The sequence below is a fragment of the Manis javanica genome, chromosome 1 (genome assembly GCF_040802235.1).
Source record: "Manis javanica isolate MJ-LG chromosome 1, MJ_LKY, whole genome shotgun sequence".
Taxonomy (NCBI): domain Eukaryota; kingdom Metazoa; phylum Chordata; class Mammalia; order Pholidota; family Manidae; genus Manis; species Manis javanica.
In genome coordinates, this window is record NC_133156.1 from 86,144,814 (window position 1) to 86,166,205 (window position 21,392).

Genomic DNA, 21,392 nt, shown 5'->3' on the forward strand with positions numbered 1-21,392 from the left:
TAAGAGTAAATACTACTACATTAATGATGATTGCTATAAAGGTGAAAATGCAACTCCAAATGTTTCTGAAAGTGTCCTTCCAGAAGGAGAATTTACATGGAGAAGTTTTGGTCTTGGAAAACTACCAGAGTCCCTTCAACTTCATTAGTGAGGAAGCCAACAGAAATCAGCATGCCTCTTTTCCCACAAAAGCTCCTTCCAACCTTTGCAGCTGTCTGCCACACAGATGTTTCACATCACTATACTTATAGTATTTTATGTCTTATGGACTATCTTCTTTATGCTTCTCTTGTGAGACACAAGGCAGATTTTTCCTAATAAAATATATGTAAAAGTCCTATTAGCAGCATGACAGTCGATTAATTCATACTCATACTGCCTCCATAATAGGGAAATGACTAGTTTCAAATTAGTTCTTCTGTTACATTTTTTATATGTAAATAACTGTAAACATGGGAGTTCACAAATAGAGTAGATATTCAGTAAGTGGATTCTGGGTTCATCATTGGGAAAAGAGTACAGGTTAAAACAAATGGGATTACAACTCAAAACCATTTTTTTTAAGTTTTGCGAGTGATAAAATGCTAACGGAGTTAAAGTCAATACACAGAAAACATTTAAAAAACGCCAATTAAAAAGGATTCATTTTTGGCATCTATGGTCAAATTAAGATCTAGGGCATAAAAATGATAATAAACTAACCACAGGTTAGAAGGACAGGCTAACTTTAAAAGTGAACAAATACATGAAAAATACACCATATAAAGTGGTGTGTGCCTATTTATTTAGCTTTCTCTAGACCACAGTTTCTAGTTGGAAGCTTAATCAAACAAAGGAACATCGCAAATAATGAGGGTTCAAAGCAAGATCACATAGATTACTAGAGGCTTAGAAATTGAAATTTCACAACCAGGATATTGATCCAGTTGAGGAAGAGGCTGAGGGACAAAGTGTACAGTTGTGTTGAATAATAGAAAGGGTTGTTATTTCAGTTTTAGTTTCTAACTTAAAAAGGAAAAATGGACTCAACCTCAAATGCAGATTTAGATAATTAGAAAACTACCTGAGAGTGACGGTAAAAGGATATTAAAATAGGTTTTCTAGGAAACATGCTCTGTCTCTCTGTCTTAAAGACCATTAATAACATTAAATGGGAGATTATCATGAGTCTTGCATGGTTTTAGCTCCCTGAAATTTGGGGATGTATTGCTGAGTTTTCAAAGCACTGTTTAACTCTCCAACTTTCACAGAACTTGCTTAACTCTGAAGACAAAGAAAAATCCAAAGTACACAATTTAGTTTAGTCATCACAGGGAAATATTCAGGAAACCTTTACTATATAAAGACATTAATTTATTTGTTTTTCAAATCTATCTGACAAGAATAGATTCTAATTATATTTATCATCAGCCTTTGTTAATATTCTATATAGTGATTTTAGAAGGAAAGGAAATTATGGAACAGTGAGATTTGGTATTGTTCATTCACCAAGAAGTAGCTATAAAACACTTTCTACATTTGGTAATAGCAAAGAAAATACGGCTATATTACTAAATTCTTCTACTTAGCCAACCAGCTGTGCATCTCTGAAACCACTTTTGGAACTGTCACTAAGGTCACAACTCTTATAAATTTTCTCCCATAGAATTCAGTCACTACTCAACTATGTGAGAAAAGTGGACAGCAGTTAAGTCATTTTGAGAACATTTTTCAAATTCTTTAAAATGTATACATATTAAAAGAATCCTTGAAAAATGGATTAGAAATCTGAGGAAGCTGTTGGCATGGCAAGTGGATTAAGAAAGGTTTTTGTTATGACTAAACCTTCTAAACGTTTTATATGCTGAGGAAATTTTGAATATGTTAGGGTCTTAGGCTTACATGAGGAAAAAAACAAAATCTGAAACCACAATATTTCAAAATGTAGTTCAAAAATTGAACCACAATATTTGCAAGTTATATATTTCCAAGTTATATAGACTCAAATGAATTAGGGAGAAAAAAGTGGACCTAAACTTCAAAGTTTTTTAGATTTTATGTAGATTTTTAGTAATCAGTTATTTTGCTTGAATCTGAGTACCTTGTTATCACATACATTCATGTGAATTCCTCATTTAAGTAAATAATTTAAAACACATCAGGATGAATTCTTTGTGGCTACAGACAGGCGTTGGTTTAAATTTTATCCCCAGGAAGAAAAAAATGTTTAAAAGTTTTCTAGTGCATGTTTTATAAAGCACAAGAATATATAATCAAGCAAGGTAGTCAAGTTGATAATTCTATTCCTTCCTTTAAATAACCTCTCTAGCTTCCTCCTTTTCCCCCCAAAAAAACAATTAGATTTTGTTCCTTAAGCATATCAGTCACTTAATGTAAAACTGATTTTAAAGCTTGAACTATATGAAAGTCCCTGTTATGAAAATGTAGCTTAAAGGAATGTATATTTATTTACTTTTAGGAATATATTTTGTTATTGTTCTTATTTGTTTGTGTTCCTGAAAGTGATTAAAGAAGACTTTTTCTGTTGTTTCCATATCTAGGAACAAAAACTAGCATTTTCAATGGCTTTTTCTGGCCAACTTCTATTGCATGATCACAGCACATGGCTTTACCACTCAGAAAGCTGAGTCTATGGGAGGACATCCAAATAGAGGCAATAAGGCTGAGAGAGAGCAGTATGTGACATCACACTTCATATCTATTGTTTCTGTTGCACTAACACCTATTCTACAGATACTCAGGATCCCAGCTCTTTTTGGTTGATGAAGAATAATATCTGTGTGTTTCACTTTAGAAACCAATGACATAATAAGCTAGTGTATTTTCTACTCATTTCAGTTACACATTGCGATAACAAGCTATACTGGAAACTTAGCAAGAACTTTTCACTGTATTTCAATATAACATGGCTCTATCTTGAGCATACTCAAGGTCACCCAAAAGTCTAGATCTTTGTTCAGCTGTCACAATATAGACCCTACAGTAAATAGCCCAAGGAGACTCTGGATTACCTGCCTGTGTAATTAAGCTTCTATAAACATGCTACTAGATCATGTAACTCCTATGGCAAAATTACTTAAGAATATCTGAAAAATGTAAATAATTATATCATAAATGTTGAGAAATGTTATTTAAAACCAATTTTAAAACTGAACAAAGCTTATGTCAACACCTTGCAAAGGAACATAAGCTCTACTTCAATGACATTAGATTTATGATTAATAGCACATAGGTCCATTACTTAAAATAAAATGAGGTAAAGGGAGATTTTTATTCATAGCAGGTTCAGTTTTAGGTATTAAGTGAACATTATGATTATGCATGTCAGTTCCAAGTACTCACCTGCAATTACTGAAATTAAAATTCTCCATCATCTCAAAGACAGACACCCAAACAAAGACAAAATAAACAGAGTTCAAGGATTCAGCTCAGCCGCCAGTGGCCTTGGCATTATAGCACCAGCAATCTAATTGCCTTTAAGGGCAGCAATTAATATAACATAACTACTCAGAAATATGTTTTGTGTTTCTAGATGCAATGAGGCACAGCACAGTTGAGACCTCAACTTGACACTTCCTCATCTCCTGTAAAAAAAAATCATTTGTCAAACTTCCTGTTGTTTTAACCATATAGCTGTTGTTCCATTTGCTTGCTTTGGAAAGTCACTATGTGTTTCCATTCTGTGAATGAATTTCAAGACATGGAATCCATTCCAACCTCTAGGTGAACATCAATGCATGCCTTCGAAGTATTTTTTTTTTAATCTATGATTTTTAAAAAGGTATCAAACACTTACGTTTAAAGCAGTAGGCATCAAATCTGCTATCAGGGGAAGGGAAGCCTGTCTGGTTCTCAAAACGATACAGGGTTCTCACCCCAAGCAAACCACCTCCACACTGGGCCCTGGCCACAGTCACAGGGTGGCGAACGCTGGCGTCAGACAGCCACCCGTAATCACACTGGTCAAAGCCGCTCCTCCAAGCTGCGTGGAGCTCCCCCGCCGTTGCCAGCCGCGCGTCCTCGTTTTCACATGCTTCCTCAGCCTCCTCGAAGGTGAATTTATTGGGAGCAGTGACGTGAAACACATCACCTAGAATACAAAGAGATTGAAAAAAAAGCTCTAAATTTTATTATTCATTCCTTTTTAGTTTATAGTGGGAAGCATGCAATACTTTCTCACAAGATACCAGTTTCTAATACTTGAAAGCAGAAGACACAATGGTTACTTAACTTTGTTACTATCAGTGTGTGATAAGAATTAATATCAGAAAAGTTCATACACATACACACACACACACACACACACACACACACACGCCTATGGGTATACAGAAGCAGTCATTTGATAATGAAGTTAGAATAAATTCTTTAAAATGAAAAATTCTTTCCAAGGATTACTGTCCAGGAAATGAATTTTCTTTTTAGTGAAAGAGCCTGCGATGTGCTTATTAACATTGTATGCTAAGAAGGGAACGTGGTATTGACTGTGTCTGAGGTCACTTCATTTTGTTTATCCTAAAATCAAATAATTCTCTGACTCTCCTTCTCATATATCACTATTATCAAAAAAGGTTAACTCCCACCAAAGCAAACAACAGAACAAGGTAACCTGTAAGGCTGCTAGTCGGGATGAGATCAAAGCAGAATGGAGTACTGCTGCCCTCCTGTCCTGCGCGAGGCACAGAGCTCCCAAGACTGTTACTCAGGTCATGGCCTGCAGACGGTCAGGGCTGAGGGTGATGAGAGCCACCTTCAGCTCCCTCTCGACCCGCCAAAGGGACCGAAGTCCTCCTGGAGGAAGGTGCACCTTTGACTCCTACTCGCTCCGCCCAGGGTGCCCACCCACTGCGGTCTGTCTGCCCAGAGGGGGCTCCTTTCCCACTTCTCACAAAGATACCATACGTGCCAGCAGGGGCTCTCGCTAGGTTTGAGACACTCTTCTCCTTGCTTCTTGGACAGTAAAGAAAAGCTGAACATTTACTTTGTTCACTGCCAGGCCCAATTAGCAGAGAATATGTTCATCACCACTTTGACATGTCACAATGCAATATTCTAGAAAAGCCAGGGAGTTTGTTAAATTGGAATTGTACTTGGGTAACTAACAAAACAATTGGCTGAAATAAATTTTATGCAAATTAAATACTGCTTTTCACATATGAGCCCAAGTGGTTAACAGACAGGGGCAGAGGTAGAGACTGCCTACTAAAGACAGCAGGCAGGAGGAGGAATATCAAAGGAGGTCTAGAGAAAGCTAAAATACTGATGATCCCTTATAGTAGCAGCTGTGAGTCCTGTTTCCTTCTCCCGGAGGCTGTTCTTTGATTCTGTGATCTATTGGACAACTGGGATTTCAGAGCTCTTATGATTCGAATCTTCACCTGACAAAATCCAGATGTAACAAGCAATTGTTTAAAATGAATAGAGCCATTATTCTCTCTGGGTGTCTGATAGTTTTATAAAACAAGAAAAATCAGTCATGGGAAAAATGGCCAAATCACACATATCAGCTCTTCTCACTATAAATCTGAAATTACTACAGACAAAACTAGGCCAAATCCCAGCAAGAGCTATTTGAAGAAAAGAAAGAAAAGTGACTTTTACCTGACTGAAAAACATAAGGTAGAGGAGAGAATAGGCTTCCATCCTTAATTGCCTAGTCTGGCAAAGGACAGTAATCTCAAATCCAAAAATACACTGTAAGAACTTGAGTTCCCCCTCCCCATTCCTGCGATGTCTCTCTCCCTAATAGGGTTTAAAGCCTAAGGGGCACAGTAGCAGTTACATAGGAGATATTCAATAATATTTGTCAAATCAATGACATTTCAAATTCTTCTTAAGAAACAAGCAGCACATTAAATAAACTAACTCTGCTGTACAGCTCTGGGTACCTGCTGTCTGGAGCAAGGGCTTCACGTGCCTATGGATTTGGCTCGAAGTGCCGTGGGGAAGGCAGGGGAAGACTGTGTGCCCAGGGCAGCTGTGTATGCTTGAGCCTTACACGTGCATTAGGCCTGAAAGGGACACTGGAGTGAAGGAGAGCAGGGCTCTGACACGTTTCTCTTCAAGGAAGAACACTTGAAGTTGCTATTACAGCTAAATTATTGTTCCTTAGTTTCCTGAATTGTGCGACTTCTTTGAGACAAAGCTACTGCTCCTCTTAAGTAACAGGAGTGACCAGCCAACCAGAGCAGGGCAAAGACATATAATAAATTGAGTAAAACTCTGCTTTGCCAAACAGCAATGTTAGTCTGTATGGTGGGGGAAAGCCACTTTTCCAAATACAGCCAGACCAAAGGACTAATAAGAAAAAAGACAGCGGAAGTTCATGAGCACCTGGCTTCCTTGTTTTAAACAACAAACGTGTTTGGGATATTAAAGAGAAGAAAGGGTTTAGAAGGTGCTGGAAGGTTGAAAAAAGAATTTCTTATTATTGTTAAATTAATAAAGATCTACTTATAGAGCTTTTCATGTAGAAACTTCCATTAAATCTGACTTTTTATCACTGTTATCAATTTATAACTCATCTGTTTGGATACAATCCCCATCTGTCCATGTACTACTCATAAAATGATTTTACTTATTTGATTAAATTTTATTATACCCAAGGCCACCTATTTCCTTTTCATTTATATGTAGGAATTTTTCAAACATTGCAAATAAAATTTTAACAAACATACAGAAAGAGACATCACCACTGGGCTTCATGTAACTCAGACAAAAAGAAGATTTAACATGAACATTACCCACTTCAAAAATCTAATGATAAAGGGAAGCATCCACACTACAGAATTATCTTACTATAACCTGGAGCTCTTCTTACAGACTAATACTCATTCTATACCAAAAGTGATAAATTAATGTCCTAACTTCACCTTAACTATGTATCAACCTCAAAAAATTAAGGCCAGAAGATCTTAGACTTTTAAAAATATGCCAGAATATCCTGGCATCAGTTTCATACTAAAATCCAAATCAGAAAAAAAATGAAACAAAATAAAATGAGAATTCAATAGGTATCAGACAGCAGTAATTGAACTAATTCATATTATCGAGTTCCTTGATTTCTAAGACATCTATAACCTCCTTTCAAATGTTTTTCATTCATTAGATGCCTGGTTTAATTAGATAATCCTTTGAGATTATATAGTTTGATCTAACATGATATAAATGTAGGCACCTGCTGTTTAACCTACTAAAAGCTTATTATTGAAGATGTGGATCAGGAAGATTGTTAACTATGGCTGAGTTCTAAGAACATATTTCCAAAAATGTCTTCTACAGAAAACTGGAGATCTTTAAGAAGTGACCAGATAGTCTAAAAAAAAGAGGATTAATGGACAACTGTATTTAGAAAACAAATACAAGTCATCCAACAGCTTTCATTTCTTCAACATTTCTTAGAACATTTAATACTATAGTATTTACTGGGAGTCCCCACAAGGAAGTTTGATTTGTAAGTCATTTAATTAGAGATCTCCTTTTCTCATAGAATACTAATTATAATCCATGAACCTATTTCATGGACTAGTTTGGAAAACACTATTCTAGAGACATGTGTGTTTCAATCAATTAAGAACAATCTCAATGGATCCATAACAAGTATAACTTAGTATTAAGTTTCTGGTTGCCTACGCGTCAACCTGATCAAGTTAGAAGCAGAGTAAGTGGACCAGGTAACAGACAGAATCAAAGCAGGAACCAAAAAACCAGAGTATGAAGCAGAGGGCATATGAAGTCCATTGCCCTCTAGGGTTTTGTCAAAGACCACAAGTTTGCAAAGGGGGCTGCAGGAGAGCAGGGAACTCTGGTACAGCATCTAACACAGTTAAGCAGAACACAGAAGTAATTCATTTCTTAAGAAGAAGATTTTTCCACAGAAAGAAAACAAAGGTACAGCACATAAAAGCAGCAGGCTTTCTCTTCAGTAATAAATTACAGGCACAGTCTTTCCATCCCATATCCCACAGAAAAAAATACAGATTTTAGGCTAAATGTTGACCACTTTAACACCAAAAAAGCAGTCAAGATAGTAAGATTTTCAGTTTCTATTGATCTACTTTCAGTTTTTAAATCCATAGTCAAGAATTAGTTACAGGTCAAATCATATGTTCTAAACTGTACCACAGTGGAATGACAGCTATTAAGTCTGGGCCAATAACAAAATGTAACTCCTAGCTTGTTCCAAAAATGAATGATCATAAAAGGAAGCACCTAGAGATGAAATCTAGAGTCTAGAGGCAAAGCCAAATCCAGAACCAGAGGAACAAGACAACTCCAAAGCAAACGTGGGAAATCAAGCAAGCACCTCAGTGCACTCCCTTAGTGTATTTCTCTTCAGCATGATCTGATCTATCAGATTCTGTGAGTACCTCCTCTGAGCATACCATAAAGGCACCTTCCTGCCTTGTAGGTAATAAAATTTCCTTCAGAGGTTTTATCACAGTACCCTTAGTATGAGAGAGGAAAAGCAGAGCCTTACATGAGAGCAAACGCCTATTTTATTAGCATCGGACAAAACTGTGTTGTATTTCTACCCCTGACTACTTGTAATTGAACCATTTAATGTATTTTAGATTTGCTGGATAGTTGTCCTACTGAAGGCAAGCACCCACTATCTAAGTTCTGGAAGTAGCCTCATCAAAACAGCTACACTATAGGACACATTACCAAATTGTTAACTACAGGACAGATTTGGAATATGTCTCTAAATACAATCTACCTTTCAAAGAATTTTTCGTTTTTCTCTAATTAAAGAGAGCAAATAAAATGTCAGGGAAGAAATACACAAAATATATTTTTATATGCACAAAACAGTGCATTATTTCAGATAAAATGTCAAGTTAACTCAAGTAATTATAAGTAAGTATTCATCAGGGTGTATACATATACATTCACATTAGCACACACATAAAATATAATAATGCAGAACAGAGGATTTCACACACAGGATAATTTTCATATTCATATGAAAAACATAGATGCAGTCTTAACACATGTTTTTCCAAAATTCTGAGTTAATTGCTATGGCTTTAAATTATTCCTGTTATTTCAGTTTTCCAGGGATGTCCTGGAAGAAACTGCTGGTGAGACTTTAATATCTGATGACACTACACAAACAAAATTTGTCTTAATCACAAGAATTAGTATCATCAGAAATATTGAGAAAAACATATTTGACAGCTAACTGCTACAAGATCTCCTGGAAATTGAGCCATGCATGTTCTTCTTGCACACGTCTGATTGCTATACGGAAAATTGCTCCTTGGCAGACTAAAAAAATGACACATACTGACACAGCAAGCAAAGATGAAAAGAAATTGAAACTTTAAAAATGATCCACACTGTTCAAAAGCTTCAGTTTATACACAGGAGTAGCTCAGAAAAAAACTTTAAAAAGCTTGGGTCTAGAGCAAAGCTGGGATAGGATCTTTCTCTCCTGCTGACAATTCCTTGTGATCACTGAGGAGAAAAGGGGACATGGCATCAGCAGATCATAGATAATTACTCAGTTTCTGCCCTGGACTAGAGCTCATAGGCTGCTCTCTGTGGTAGTCAAAGTTGAGACTTCACCAGTTTTCTAGTTAAGCACATTTGCTGCGTGGGGTGATAAATGTTTATGTTTCTTCTGTTTGTTTATGCTCTTAACTCTTCTATCTGACTGTTCTGAAAATCAGTTCTCATAAACTAATCGTGATTTCCTTTGCCCATATGAGAACAGAACTTCCTGATTATTTCTTTACACAGAAAGGAACTTCAAGATTTGTGAACATTATTACAGTCCGTTGTTATCTGAATTGAAACAGTATATAAGTAATAAATGTATAGAGAAGTAGATGTGGTATGTGAGCTAGCAGTAGTCACATGAAATGAATTTTTAAATGTTATTATGATACAACTACTTACAGTATATGGCAACTCTCATGGTGACAAAAACAATTCAACATAATTATTATTAGTTTTGAAGTTTGGGACTTTTACATTTCCAGGAGTTTTCTTTTTCTTTTCTTGCTCTATGTCTCTCTTGCTTTTTCTCACTCTCTCACTCCTGCTCTCTCTTTTTTGCCCATGAACACAGAAACACAGACCAAAGCAGTGAAGACTAATACTCATTAGCCTCTGGATCACAAAATCCATCAGCTGTACGTTAGGCTAACAGCTAACATACACTGCTATATAATCTCTAGAGGGCTGGCATTTGCAGATAATTTAAGAGCCTGTCAATTCCCCTAAGATTTGATCCTTTAACCTACACAGAATCAGCCTTCTGTTAACTGTGGCAAGAAAACCTCTAGGGCTGCAAGGTAACTTCACTCCATTTCTGCTGGGAGGCTGGCAATGTTTCTAGTTTGTGGGGTAATGAGACTGGAAAGCCAGGTCAGCACCTTTCAGATTTCTCACTTATCTTAGGCTAAAGTAGAAGCACAACATAGCTTACAGCACAGAATTTTTTAACTCTAAGTAATTATTAGAAAATTGTCATCAGTTGGCTGTGATATTCAGTTGAAATGTTCTAAATCAGATAACATTTATTAGAAAAGAAATCCACGTATTTGTCAAGGTGTTATTAACAAGATCTCATGTATGTCAATTTGGAGGGCTTAAAGACACAGGAAGCCCCACTACAATTTAAACATGCTTTTACAGTGTCCAGCATGTCAGATCTCATTCTTTCCTATTGACAGAGCAGTAAGATTTTAATTAGAGTGAGAAAGAAGTTGTGAAAAATTTCTGGGTGTCTGAGTCTTCGAAATATATAAGAGATTGAATGTGTAATTTGGTTTGACAGGCACAGTGTGGCTGCAGGTCAAGACAGGAGGATCGGCCTAGTTGGTTTTTGTTGGGTTTTTTTTCACTTTTCACAGATGAAACATAAGTGGACACTGTATTTCAAAAGAAGCTCTTTCGATTCAGAACTCGATGAGACCTTGACATCAAAGTCTTAAAACAAATGACTGTTACATGTTTCAAGGGGTTTATGCCAAGATATTTCTATGTATTTAAGATAAGATTATAAAATGAAAGGGACTACATAGAGAAAATCCTAAGGATTCCATTAAAAAGATATTAGAACTAGTAAAAAATCTCAACACGGTTGTAGGATACAAGATACAAGACCAATATATAAAAATCAATTGCATTTCTATACACTTTCAGTGAACAATCAGAAAGGGAAATAAATGCCATTTTATTTACATAAAAAACTAAAATACTGAGGCCTAAATTTAACTCTGAAAGTTATAAAACATTGTTGAAAGAAATTGAAGATCTAAAAAAAATGCAAAAATATACCATGTTCATGGATCAGAAGATTTAATATTGTTAAAATGGCAATACACCTCATATTGATCTAGAGAATTAATGGAATCCCTATCAGAATCCTGGTTGGCCACTTTGTATGAACTGGTGAGCTGAACCTAAAGTTCATAATGGAAACTTGAGGTATCCAGAATAGCTGAAACAATTTTGAAAAGCAAGAATATAGTTGAAGGTTTGGCACCTAATAATTTCAAAATTTACTACAAAGCAACAGTAATCAAGACAATGTGATACTGACATGTACATCAGTGGAATAGAATGGAGAGTCCAGAAAGAAACCCATATATGTATGATCAGTTAGGATTAGATTAGATAATAATGCTATCATACAATAAATAGTTTCTCTCCTTAACCTACCCATGGAGCTACCTCACAGTCTATCTATTGAAATCATTGTACTGAATGAGGATGTCACTTTCCAGAGGTACTTGCAGAGTGCCATGCCTTGTCGCCTTCCTTGGTGGCTTTTAGCTAGAACACTCAAACACTTAAACAAGAACAATTTCAAGTTCAGTTTCAAAACCCTTAGCAAGACATGCTAATTTTCAAATTTTGTTTAAGAAGCCATGGTCACAGCTGTAATCTGTGACTCCCTAAGTTTTAAAGAAAATAGCTAAAACGTTTTCAGCATCTTCTAGCACCAACTTCAACCAATGTAAAAAGGTTCTATAATCCAGTATGAATATTTGACTCATTTGCTGAGTCACAGTATGGAGGAAGTTCTTCTAGGTGCTGTGGGGCTTTTTATTTGAATGAGGCCAGTATCACTAATTCTTGAATAACTCCTATAGTCTGTAGTTCACATGCAGCAAATTTCATGAAATTTAAAGTCAATCTGAGGATCTACAGGCAGGAAATCACAACATTTCCAGATTTGATATCAGACTTTGGTTCAATCAAAGCCTCAAAAAAAGCTGGAACTAAACCCTGCCATAAGACCTGCTTAATGACATTCAGGCCTTTATCTAATTCTTTAGCTGTTCATATATCTAAAGGAGCTCATATGATAACAAAAAGGAAATGCTATTTTTGATTCTAGGTCAGACACAATGACAACACTGAGGCATTAGACAAGCCATAGAGGTGAGACAGCTTCCCTGGATTTTGATATGAGATAGCTGTAGAAAAATTAATATGTAATTTGTGAATAGGTACAAAGGAACCAATCCCAGAGAGGATGATTGGCTGGGGAGGCAAGACAGGGAAATTACTGTGAGAAGTGGAAAAGGGGAAAATAGTAATTCTAGGAAGTAATTACTTCTAAGAGGCACTGTAGTAAACAGTAGAGGAGACATACAAAGAGAAAAATTAGTATCATGGTGAGCCAATGACGGTAAAAAAAAATAGACCCTTATATAAATTTGGTGAACAAAGTGAATCATTTTTTTCAAATATGACAGAAATGGAAGGGTGGTGGAGGCGGTCTATAAAATAGACAAAGTTTGGAAAATACTGCAATTACCTCCAAGTATTTCTTGCATAACCATTATACATGTATTACTGAAATAGGTCTGTCACTGCAGTTGGGAGAGGTCTACGTGTTTCTGGCCTTATCTCAACCAGGAGCTTACAGAATTTTTCCAGAAATAACACCAGTAGATAAAATTTCATATTTGGTTAATATAAAGCAACCAGAGAACAATAAAACACCAAACCTGTGGAATTAACTCTAAGAAAAGTAACTCAGAGTCAGGAAATCATGAGATCTGTAAGAGCTTGAGATGGGCTCTTGGTAAGAGTAAGTTTTCAGGCACAGGGAAGAACAGAATATTGGGAAGCTGAGGGGCATGTGTTCCCTAAGAAGACCCAACACAGACGGCATGCAGTCTAGGACCTGAGGGTCTGTGGAGAGCTGGTGCACATGTGGGAGTCATGTTGGAAAGAGGAAAACTAGGTTGAACAGGTTACCCCTGAGCCAGGTTTAAGGGCTTCAAAGCCCAGGCAGAATTTGTGCTTGAGGAGGAAAGCAACAGAGAATTCACTAAAAACACTGGGTAGAGGACAAGACATGGTCATGGTGTGTAACATGTGCTTTGATGGTCATAAAACAGACCCTTTCAAGATCTGTTAAAGGCATGAGAATTGTTTTTAAGAATCAAAACCAGAGATAAGACACAAAAATCATCCACACACCAGAAAGGCAAGTATAGAATTCAGAAGAAAATTCAGGGCTAAGCATGCAAAACCATAAATCAACATTTTCATTTTCATTTATTTGTTCTTTTGGTGTACCTTTGTGCCCCATTTATCCTACAAGGTATTTGGCTTACAGTTTATATTCAGGAAAACAAAAATGAAATTAAACAAAAATGAAAATAAGGAAATTGGAACAACAAAAAATTGGGAAGCAAGTAGAACAGTGATGAAGCCTGGAGAGGGGTGAGCTATCCAAAGGGCAAGTATACAGACAGCAAGGTGAGTAGAGTGGGCACTTATAGTTAGGAGGTTAATTCATTGATTCATTCATTTATTAACTCTTATCTATGGAGCATCTACTATATGCCAAGGGTATAGTGGAGAAGCACATGGTTTCTCCCGTCCCAGAACCCACAGTCTTGTAGGAGAGAGGGAGATGTCAGAAAACATTTGCAGGAAGGTTGTAGTCATGATTGTATGTCATACATTCAAGGTTTGGAGATGGTAAGAGTGAGAGAGATCAGCTAGGACTTAGAAAGGGGATATGAGAAGGGGAGAGCCCTTGGTGCAGATATTACAAGTGCTGAGAAGTTTATGTGAAGAGCAAGAAGCTTCTGGATCAGTCATTTGTCAGATGTGGGGACAAGACGGCAAGTATTAACTCACCTAAAACTAAAAGCATCAACCACAAAAGAAAGCATTCAGACCTCACCTATCACCCTCCAATTTACCCGCAGGGAGAATGAAACCCCCATATAAAGGAAACTATATTCTTACAAGTATGTGCTACCATACAGACAACAAATAAACAATCATCAATTAATTTCGTTAAAATAATTTAAAGATACCTTAAACGTTTGACTGGGGTTTTTTTTAGCTGAAATATTTACATGGTATTCCCTTCTTTCCAACACTCCCTTACTTATCTTATTTAGGAATTATTTTTTGCTATGGGTATAGGTAGACACAATCATCTCCTACTAAATTGTCAGTTTTCTGCACAGAAATACATTCATTCACAAAGCATTTTCAGAAGTATTTCAATCTTCCTCCTACAAAGTGGACAAGTTTATGTGCCCATGACCTTCTGTGGGGAGTAAGAGGCCAGCCTAATTCCTGAATACTGTGGTTCAAGAAGATAATGTTCTAATTAGAGAATAAACTGATTTCAAACAACTTAGGAAGGATAATATAGGAATTTTTAGTTTGCCACAATATTCTTTTTAATTATTCAATAATGCCCAAGCACTGATATTTAAAATGCCTTGACACATAAGTTACCCTCTGTAAAGTGACGCATTTCCACTTATTCTCTGTATCTTGCAAAGTACCATGACTCAAACTTTGACAGAGCATTGCACTCACAACATCTCAGATAAATTCTAATTTTAAAAGACTTGCAGAAAAGAAATTGTATAGTCTATCAGGAATCTTTCTACATTTAATAATATTCATTGTCAGAAAAAAATTTTGCTATTGAATCTAATTCTGAGAGTTGCAGTTTTAACTCTTCTTTCTATAAATTTGTGGAAGCAAAGAATCTTTTATACACCCATAAAGTACAATAACAGCTTTTATTTATTGAGCACTTACTCTGTGCCACACAGGTATGATAAAAGCTTTACACATTAACTCATCTCACCATTAAAAAATCAGTACCCTTACTGTCCCCATTTCACAGAAGAAGAAACTGAAGCTACGAGAGGAGATCAAAGATCTCACAACTAGAAAGTAACAGCTAGCACTCAGTTGAGGTCCTTCTTATTCTTAATTATGAGAAACTTTATTGCTTACCAAGAGTCCTCCCTCAGAAATTCTCTTTCCCACTCCTAAATAACTCCAATGCTTTACCCAATTTTCTGAATATCTAATCATCTCAACTCTATTCTAAACCCTCTCAAGGTTTTCCAAATCCATCTTACCAGAAACATGAATTAAATTTCCTAATAAGGAACTCTCTCAACACAGATTTAATTGTCTAATAAAGATTATTTTATAGATCCTAATTTCTAAGTTCCTACTTTCAAATCTAAATTCCATTAATTTCTTAGTAACAGTGTTACTAAAATTACTGAATCATGGCTAACAAGCCACCATAAAGTCTGGACCAATTTGAGAACGTAAACTAATACTAGAATGTTTGCTAGTAGATATAGCTAATGTAATTTTTCTTTTACACATACTGAATTATTTTAAAAACAGAGTTGAATATTATATTCATATGCATAATTGTGTTATAATCACCACCTTAGAATAAGAACCAGATTAGTTTTTCTCTCCCCCAAGCTAGCTGGATTTAATTAAGTATAGTTATTTGAGTTTTATAAAGAAACACATTAGGTTTGACGTGATATTATAAAACAAGCAGAGAGAAAAACAATCAGGTCAACAGTCTATCAGCTATCTTTCATAATAAATAACTAAATTTTTTAAATTAACTGTGTTCATGAATTAGGTTTCACTTCACATTTAATTGGATTTTTCATTAGACCATCTGGAATAATATGGTTTCTCATCTAAAGTAATTGAACCTTAGTTTCATAACTGTATACATATTCCATCTCATGCATTCTAGTACATCAATATCTCTAATTTTTACTGCCTCCACCACTTCTCACATACACATACACTGGCTGTCAAAAAAAAAAACAATAAAACAGAGGTGGGAGCTATTATACCCATGAATATAGCAATAAATATATCTTATGAGGAATTTTGGCCCACCCTCAAATAATCTTTTATCAGTGTGACAACTGAAACACCAGATGTAACTTTCGATAGTCAACTTCCTACAAGAATTTTTATCAAGTCAGGGTTTAGCCAATGGTTTTTACTTCAAAGGAAGGACATACATTTCCATAAAAGAAAAAGAAAGATCTTACAAGAAGATTCTGTGATCTTCCTCTCAACATCATGTTACAAAATTCTCTTTAACACACCCACCCACCACCACCAGTTCAATTGCAGATCAAGAAAGCAAAAACCAGTGTCCAAAGATTTGCTAATTATTCCAAGGGATGACTAACAAGTAGGAAACAAGTTCCAGAGCAGTATCATTGTATGCATACCGAATATCCTCCAGAATTGTCAAGTTTTTTCTATGAAACAAAAGGCCTGTTACCCTGCTGACATAAATTTCAGTGCTTGAATTAGTATTTATACTGATTCTTTTACCTTTCTCTTCCAATTTTTATGTGCTAAAATGAAAAGGTTCAAACTCAACTGAAGTTATGCTATATTACACATTACAAGTTTTCACTCATCAAATATGTGGAACATTTCTTCCAGCTAACTGTAAAATACAGTTGGGTTACATTAGGGAAGAGACTGGTTATGAAAAAGAGTTGCCTTAGAAATGACAATGTTTATGGAGTTGGAAAATGACTCCTATATAGTAAATCCCCTTCATTGCAGTGTATGCACACACACACAGAAGAATCTGCTCTTCTGACAGAGCCCCGTGTTCCCCACACACTATTTATGATCCTCTGAACAGCATGTGGTCGGCCACTGTTCAGTGGGTACAGGGTGGCTCAGGATCCCTGGCAGGACTTCTACTACCAAGACCTGTCAGAAGCACATCAAACAGTATTTGCAGAGAGCATGTAAACTCTGGGACTTCTGCAGAAGCAGAATGTCCTCTGGGCTTGAGAGAAGTTTCAGGAGTCTGTAGCCTGAGAGAAGAGGGTTTCAGTAGTTCATCAAGATAAAACTGAAGAACAGACACACAGAGGAGAGAGAGTCCCCTTGGCGCTCCTTCTGGTGGCGTTGTGAGTACACAGGCCTGTCTCTCCTTCAAGGAGGCTGCCTCCCTGTGATGACTGTTCCTGTGACGACTGTTCGTATTTGGATCAGGCCATGGATTTATACCTGAAAGTCACTGTTTCAATTACATTTGGTAAAAATATTTTGGCAGTTAGCTTTTATGTATACTTTTTCAAAAACAACCTTTGGTTCAGTTCCAGTATTACAAGCATTCTGGGAATTTTTATAACTATCACTATGATAGATATTATTCTAAATTAAAATAACAGTGGTAAAACAAACTCCACTTCACTGAATTTGGATACAAATTTCCACCCTACTGAAATAGCAACAGCCAAATTTATTTCCTAGAGCCAGATTCTCCTGCCAACCATCTCCTATTCCATGAGAAAGTAAATTAAACTTCAGATAAACTTACAATTAAACTTAAAGTAAGGAAAAGAGAGAGAGAAAGAGCTTGGTTATGTACGTTTTCTCTTTGTCATTACACAAAAATGGTAACTGTTAGTATCTCAGCTTCTGGTTTAGAAAATACATTTACCAGTCTTAAGTGTAGTTATAATAAGAATGTTAAGATGCTAGAGAACCACACTTAGGCAGCCTTGTTGTAAGCCAGCCTTCTTATTCAAATTTCTTCAGAGCATTAGGAAAATATAAGCTGCTTAGTTTCTAACTTTCAGTCTCTGAAGTTGTTTATTCAATCCACAGAACCATAGAATCATATAATTTTAATGTTGAAAGGGACCATGGAAATTGTATTATTCAACCTCCTCATTTTATACATAAGAATATTGAGATCATTCTTTTTATGTGTGCCCAGCCAAAATCAAAAGTATAATTCAACTTAATACTTCTACTTATATACTTAAGCTTCTAAAATGCTTATTGATACAAATAGAACTGCATTTCAAAAGTCACAGAAACTTCTCTTACAATAAAAACTGTATTGTGCCCTTCAGGGAATGTCAAACTTGCCTTTATGAGTCTCTAACTCACTCTGAGTGAGAAGTAATAATGCCAAAGTCAGACTTTAAGCATCTTTAAAGCAAAGCCTCTATCTTACATGGCTCCTTATCACTAACAACTAGTAGAGTACCTGTGAGACAGTGGGGGGTTTATGTGTTGACTGGCTGAATGAATGAATGATTGCTCTGAATATTAGAGTGAGCAAAGCGAACGTAAGGAGAAGTGATACATGGTTCCTTCTGGGCTAGTTTGTTATTTAGTTGCACCGTAGGGTGTTTATCAGCACTTGGATTCACAGTGGTTTGTCATCACAAGATTTTACCTGAAGCGCTCCCCGGAATAGGTACCACCCATACAGCTTTCTATTCTTAATGTTCCAAAAGTGTATTGGAAACAGTCCAATGGCAGCATGACTGAAGGAAAACCTGCCATTAACTAAAGACATTTCCCACTTGCCTAACCATTTACACACTCCTCCTTCTCTTTCCACTTTAATTTAGGCTTATTTCACCACAGAATCGTACCGTCGCCTAAACTAAATGTTGCTGTTTGGAATCCAAACAAGCACGAAGACTGTCTCTCTTCCAACATGCTCCCAATATTTCCTCAATTTTCTTAGTCAAAAGAAACTATAGAAACTTAAAGAAATTCTTACCATCCAGCTGGTCCACATAACAATACACATCATAAGTTTCATGAGCAGAACGGAATCCATAGGTCCTGACTCCTGCCTTCCCCATCATATCTCCGTAACAGCCCACACGGGGAGCTCGGATGGGATATCTGGGGAAAGAAATAAATGACTAGTAAGTAGCACCTTATTTTTTCTCACTCCCCAGTTGGTGAATTAAACCTTGTGGCCCCCAGATGTCTTACCTAACGGTCTGATCAGCCAGCCAGCCTGCATCACATTGCTCAAATCCATCTTCATAGGCAGCATAGAGCTGCTCCGGGCTTGCTATGACCGCTCCAATATCCAAACAAGCCTTCTGTGCAGCCTCAAAATTCAGAGTGTACCTGCTGCTCGCTGCCCTGTAGTGAAACACAACCCCTGCAAAGACAGCAACAGCAATTACAGGCACATTCAAGACTCCCGCCATACCGTGCAAAGTTTCTCTTTGGGGTAATCTATCAAATGAATTGCTAACATGGTAACAACATAGTGATAATTCTTTGTTTTTACTGAATGCAGCATTAGGCAAAATCATGGTGACCTGAGGAGCCCAGAAACACCGATCACCCAAGTGTTCCGTTCTGCTCTATCGAAAAGTTTCCTAGCCAGGGATTTCCTGTTCCCATGTAAAGAATCTATGAAAAAGATTTAAGTCACTAAATCCCAAGTGATGTATAGTTGTCCTAATTCCAGGTAGTATTCAGGCTATCGTGGGAATGCTGGACTTGTAGGAGCAAGTGCTGCAGGACACACAGAGTTCAGAGGGCTGCGAGATCAACTTCTCACACTTCCTGATTTCACCTGGGGCCGACTTGAAGAGCACATGAACATTCATTGATGCCACTACCTTCAAACAGAGAACCTCGAGGTACTTACTTCAAGAGACACTATACTAAGATGGAAAAACAGTGGACTATATATAAAAGAGAAGGCTTGTTCCATGCCAATTTGCTGCTTAATCATATAAGGAGCCTTAATTTCCTCCCCCAATAATGCTATTTGATTGATATGAAGGTCAAATTAGGTTAGGATTTTAAAATGTTGGGTAGGCTACTAAGTACTACTCAAATGTTTATCATATTTGCCATCTTACCAGCAAAACTAAGGTGCTCTGCTAAGAAAGATGACGTGCATGATTTTTCTTCAAAGAAGGCCTGAAGCAAAGTTCTCCAGACTCCCCTGGGTAGCAACAAGGCATCCTGGTACTTGCCTCAAATGCCACTTTCTTGTGTTTAAGGAGAAGCGTAAACTAGTGGCTCCTGAACTGTTTTGAAGCTCAAGAATCCGTCAAAGGGCTGAGCAAATCGCATCTGAGGGAGGAGAGCTTTGGGTTCTCTAATCCTACTACCACCAGAGCATCTGAATTTTGACTGGAGCAAATATGGTGAGTCATTTCTACACAACTTTGAAGTGAGTCAAGCTAATGAGCCTGCAAAGTCACTGGAAAACAGAAATTGGGGCAACTGAATCTTATAGATGAGATTTCACTAAGAGTCATATCATTTAAAACCACTTTTTTTTGTTATGCAAAATGAAATTTGGTTTCCAAGACAGCTTCTACTCTCCTTCTAATCCTAGTTATTTATTAAGGTTGACAACAGTCTATTTACCATATCTTGAGTTCTAGCTGTAAGACTGTCTCCAGTATGCCCATCCTTCAATTGTCTCTCTTCCAAGACAGGTGTGTGCCAATAAAGTAACCACAGGGAATAGACTAGCCATGTCATAGGTGAGCACCTCTCTGAGGTGTCAATACAGAATAGATGCACTGACAACTAACATTCACTTTCCTATTTCTGAGATTGCAAAGAAAAATTCCTCAAATGCCTTACAGAAAAATATTACCTTTATAGAACTAATCTAAAATTGCTAGGAAGTACATATCATGCTATCTGGTAAGTACAAGAAGTAGTTTATAACAATCTCTAAGGTTTAGCAAGAATTTGAATAGTATGTTGATCAAAATTTCAAATAGTCTTCTTGATAATTAAAAATCTTCCACGTACACTGAAGACTGGCAGTAAGGGAACATAAACAGACTTTCAAGACCAAGACAGGGAATATCAATCCATCTGTATAAGTATCTGCGATTGTCAGAATAATTTGAAGACCTCATGGGGTTAAGGAGATTAAGTGGAGGATTTTCATTGTTTCAGAGGGTCAAGAGGTAAATCCACTGCTAATTCTTTAATGATGAAAATTGTACGTTATTAAACTCCTTCTGAGATTTTAAATATTTATATGTATAATGTATTTATAAATTTTTATATAGTGTTTATGTGTATACACACATATATCAAAAAAGAGAGAAAAATACTAGTAGAGCACAATAATCCTAGGTTAACTAAAATAAATGATTAAAGGTTAAAAGAAAGAAGAGCCCAGAATAATTAGGAGGTGCCTGGACAACATAAAAATAGATTTATAGATGAGAGCAATAGAGTCTGAACATAAAAGGGTGTTCAGAAAAAAATAATTTGTTGCATCTGAAATTCAAAGCATTTCCTTTTGGCTACACAAAAAAGTTTTGATAAAA

General features: G+C 36.5%; 1 protein-coding gene across 4 annotated transcripts in view; it reads right to left on the reverse strand.

Annotated features, from left to right (window-relative positions):
* VCAN (versican) overlaps positions 1-21,392 on the reverse strand; it is a 102,955-nt gene that overhangs the window by 64,527 nt on the left and 17,036 nt on the right. For all 4 annotated transcript variants that reach the window (XM_017675803.3, XM_073234425.1, XM_073234427.1 and 1 more), the window contains exons 4-6: positions 19,060-19,234; positions 18,839-18,966; positions 3,797-4,090 (exon numbers count right to left, since the gene is read on the reverse strand). In XM_017675803.3, the coding sequence (XP_017531292.2) occupies positions 3,797-4,090; positions 18,839-18,966; positions 19,060-19,234 (597 nt within the window). The remainder of the gene's footprint in view (positions 1-3,796; positions 4,091-18,838; positions 18,967-19,059; positions 19,235-21,392) is intronic.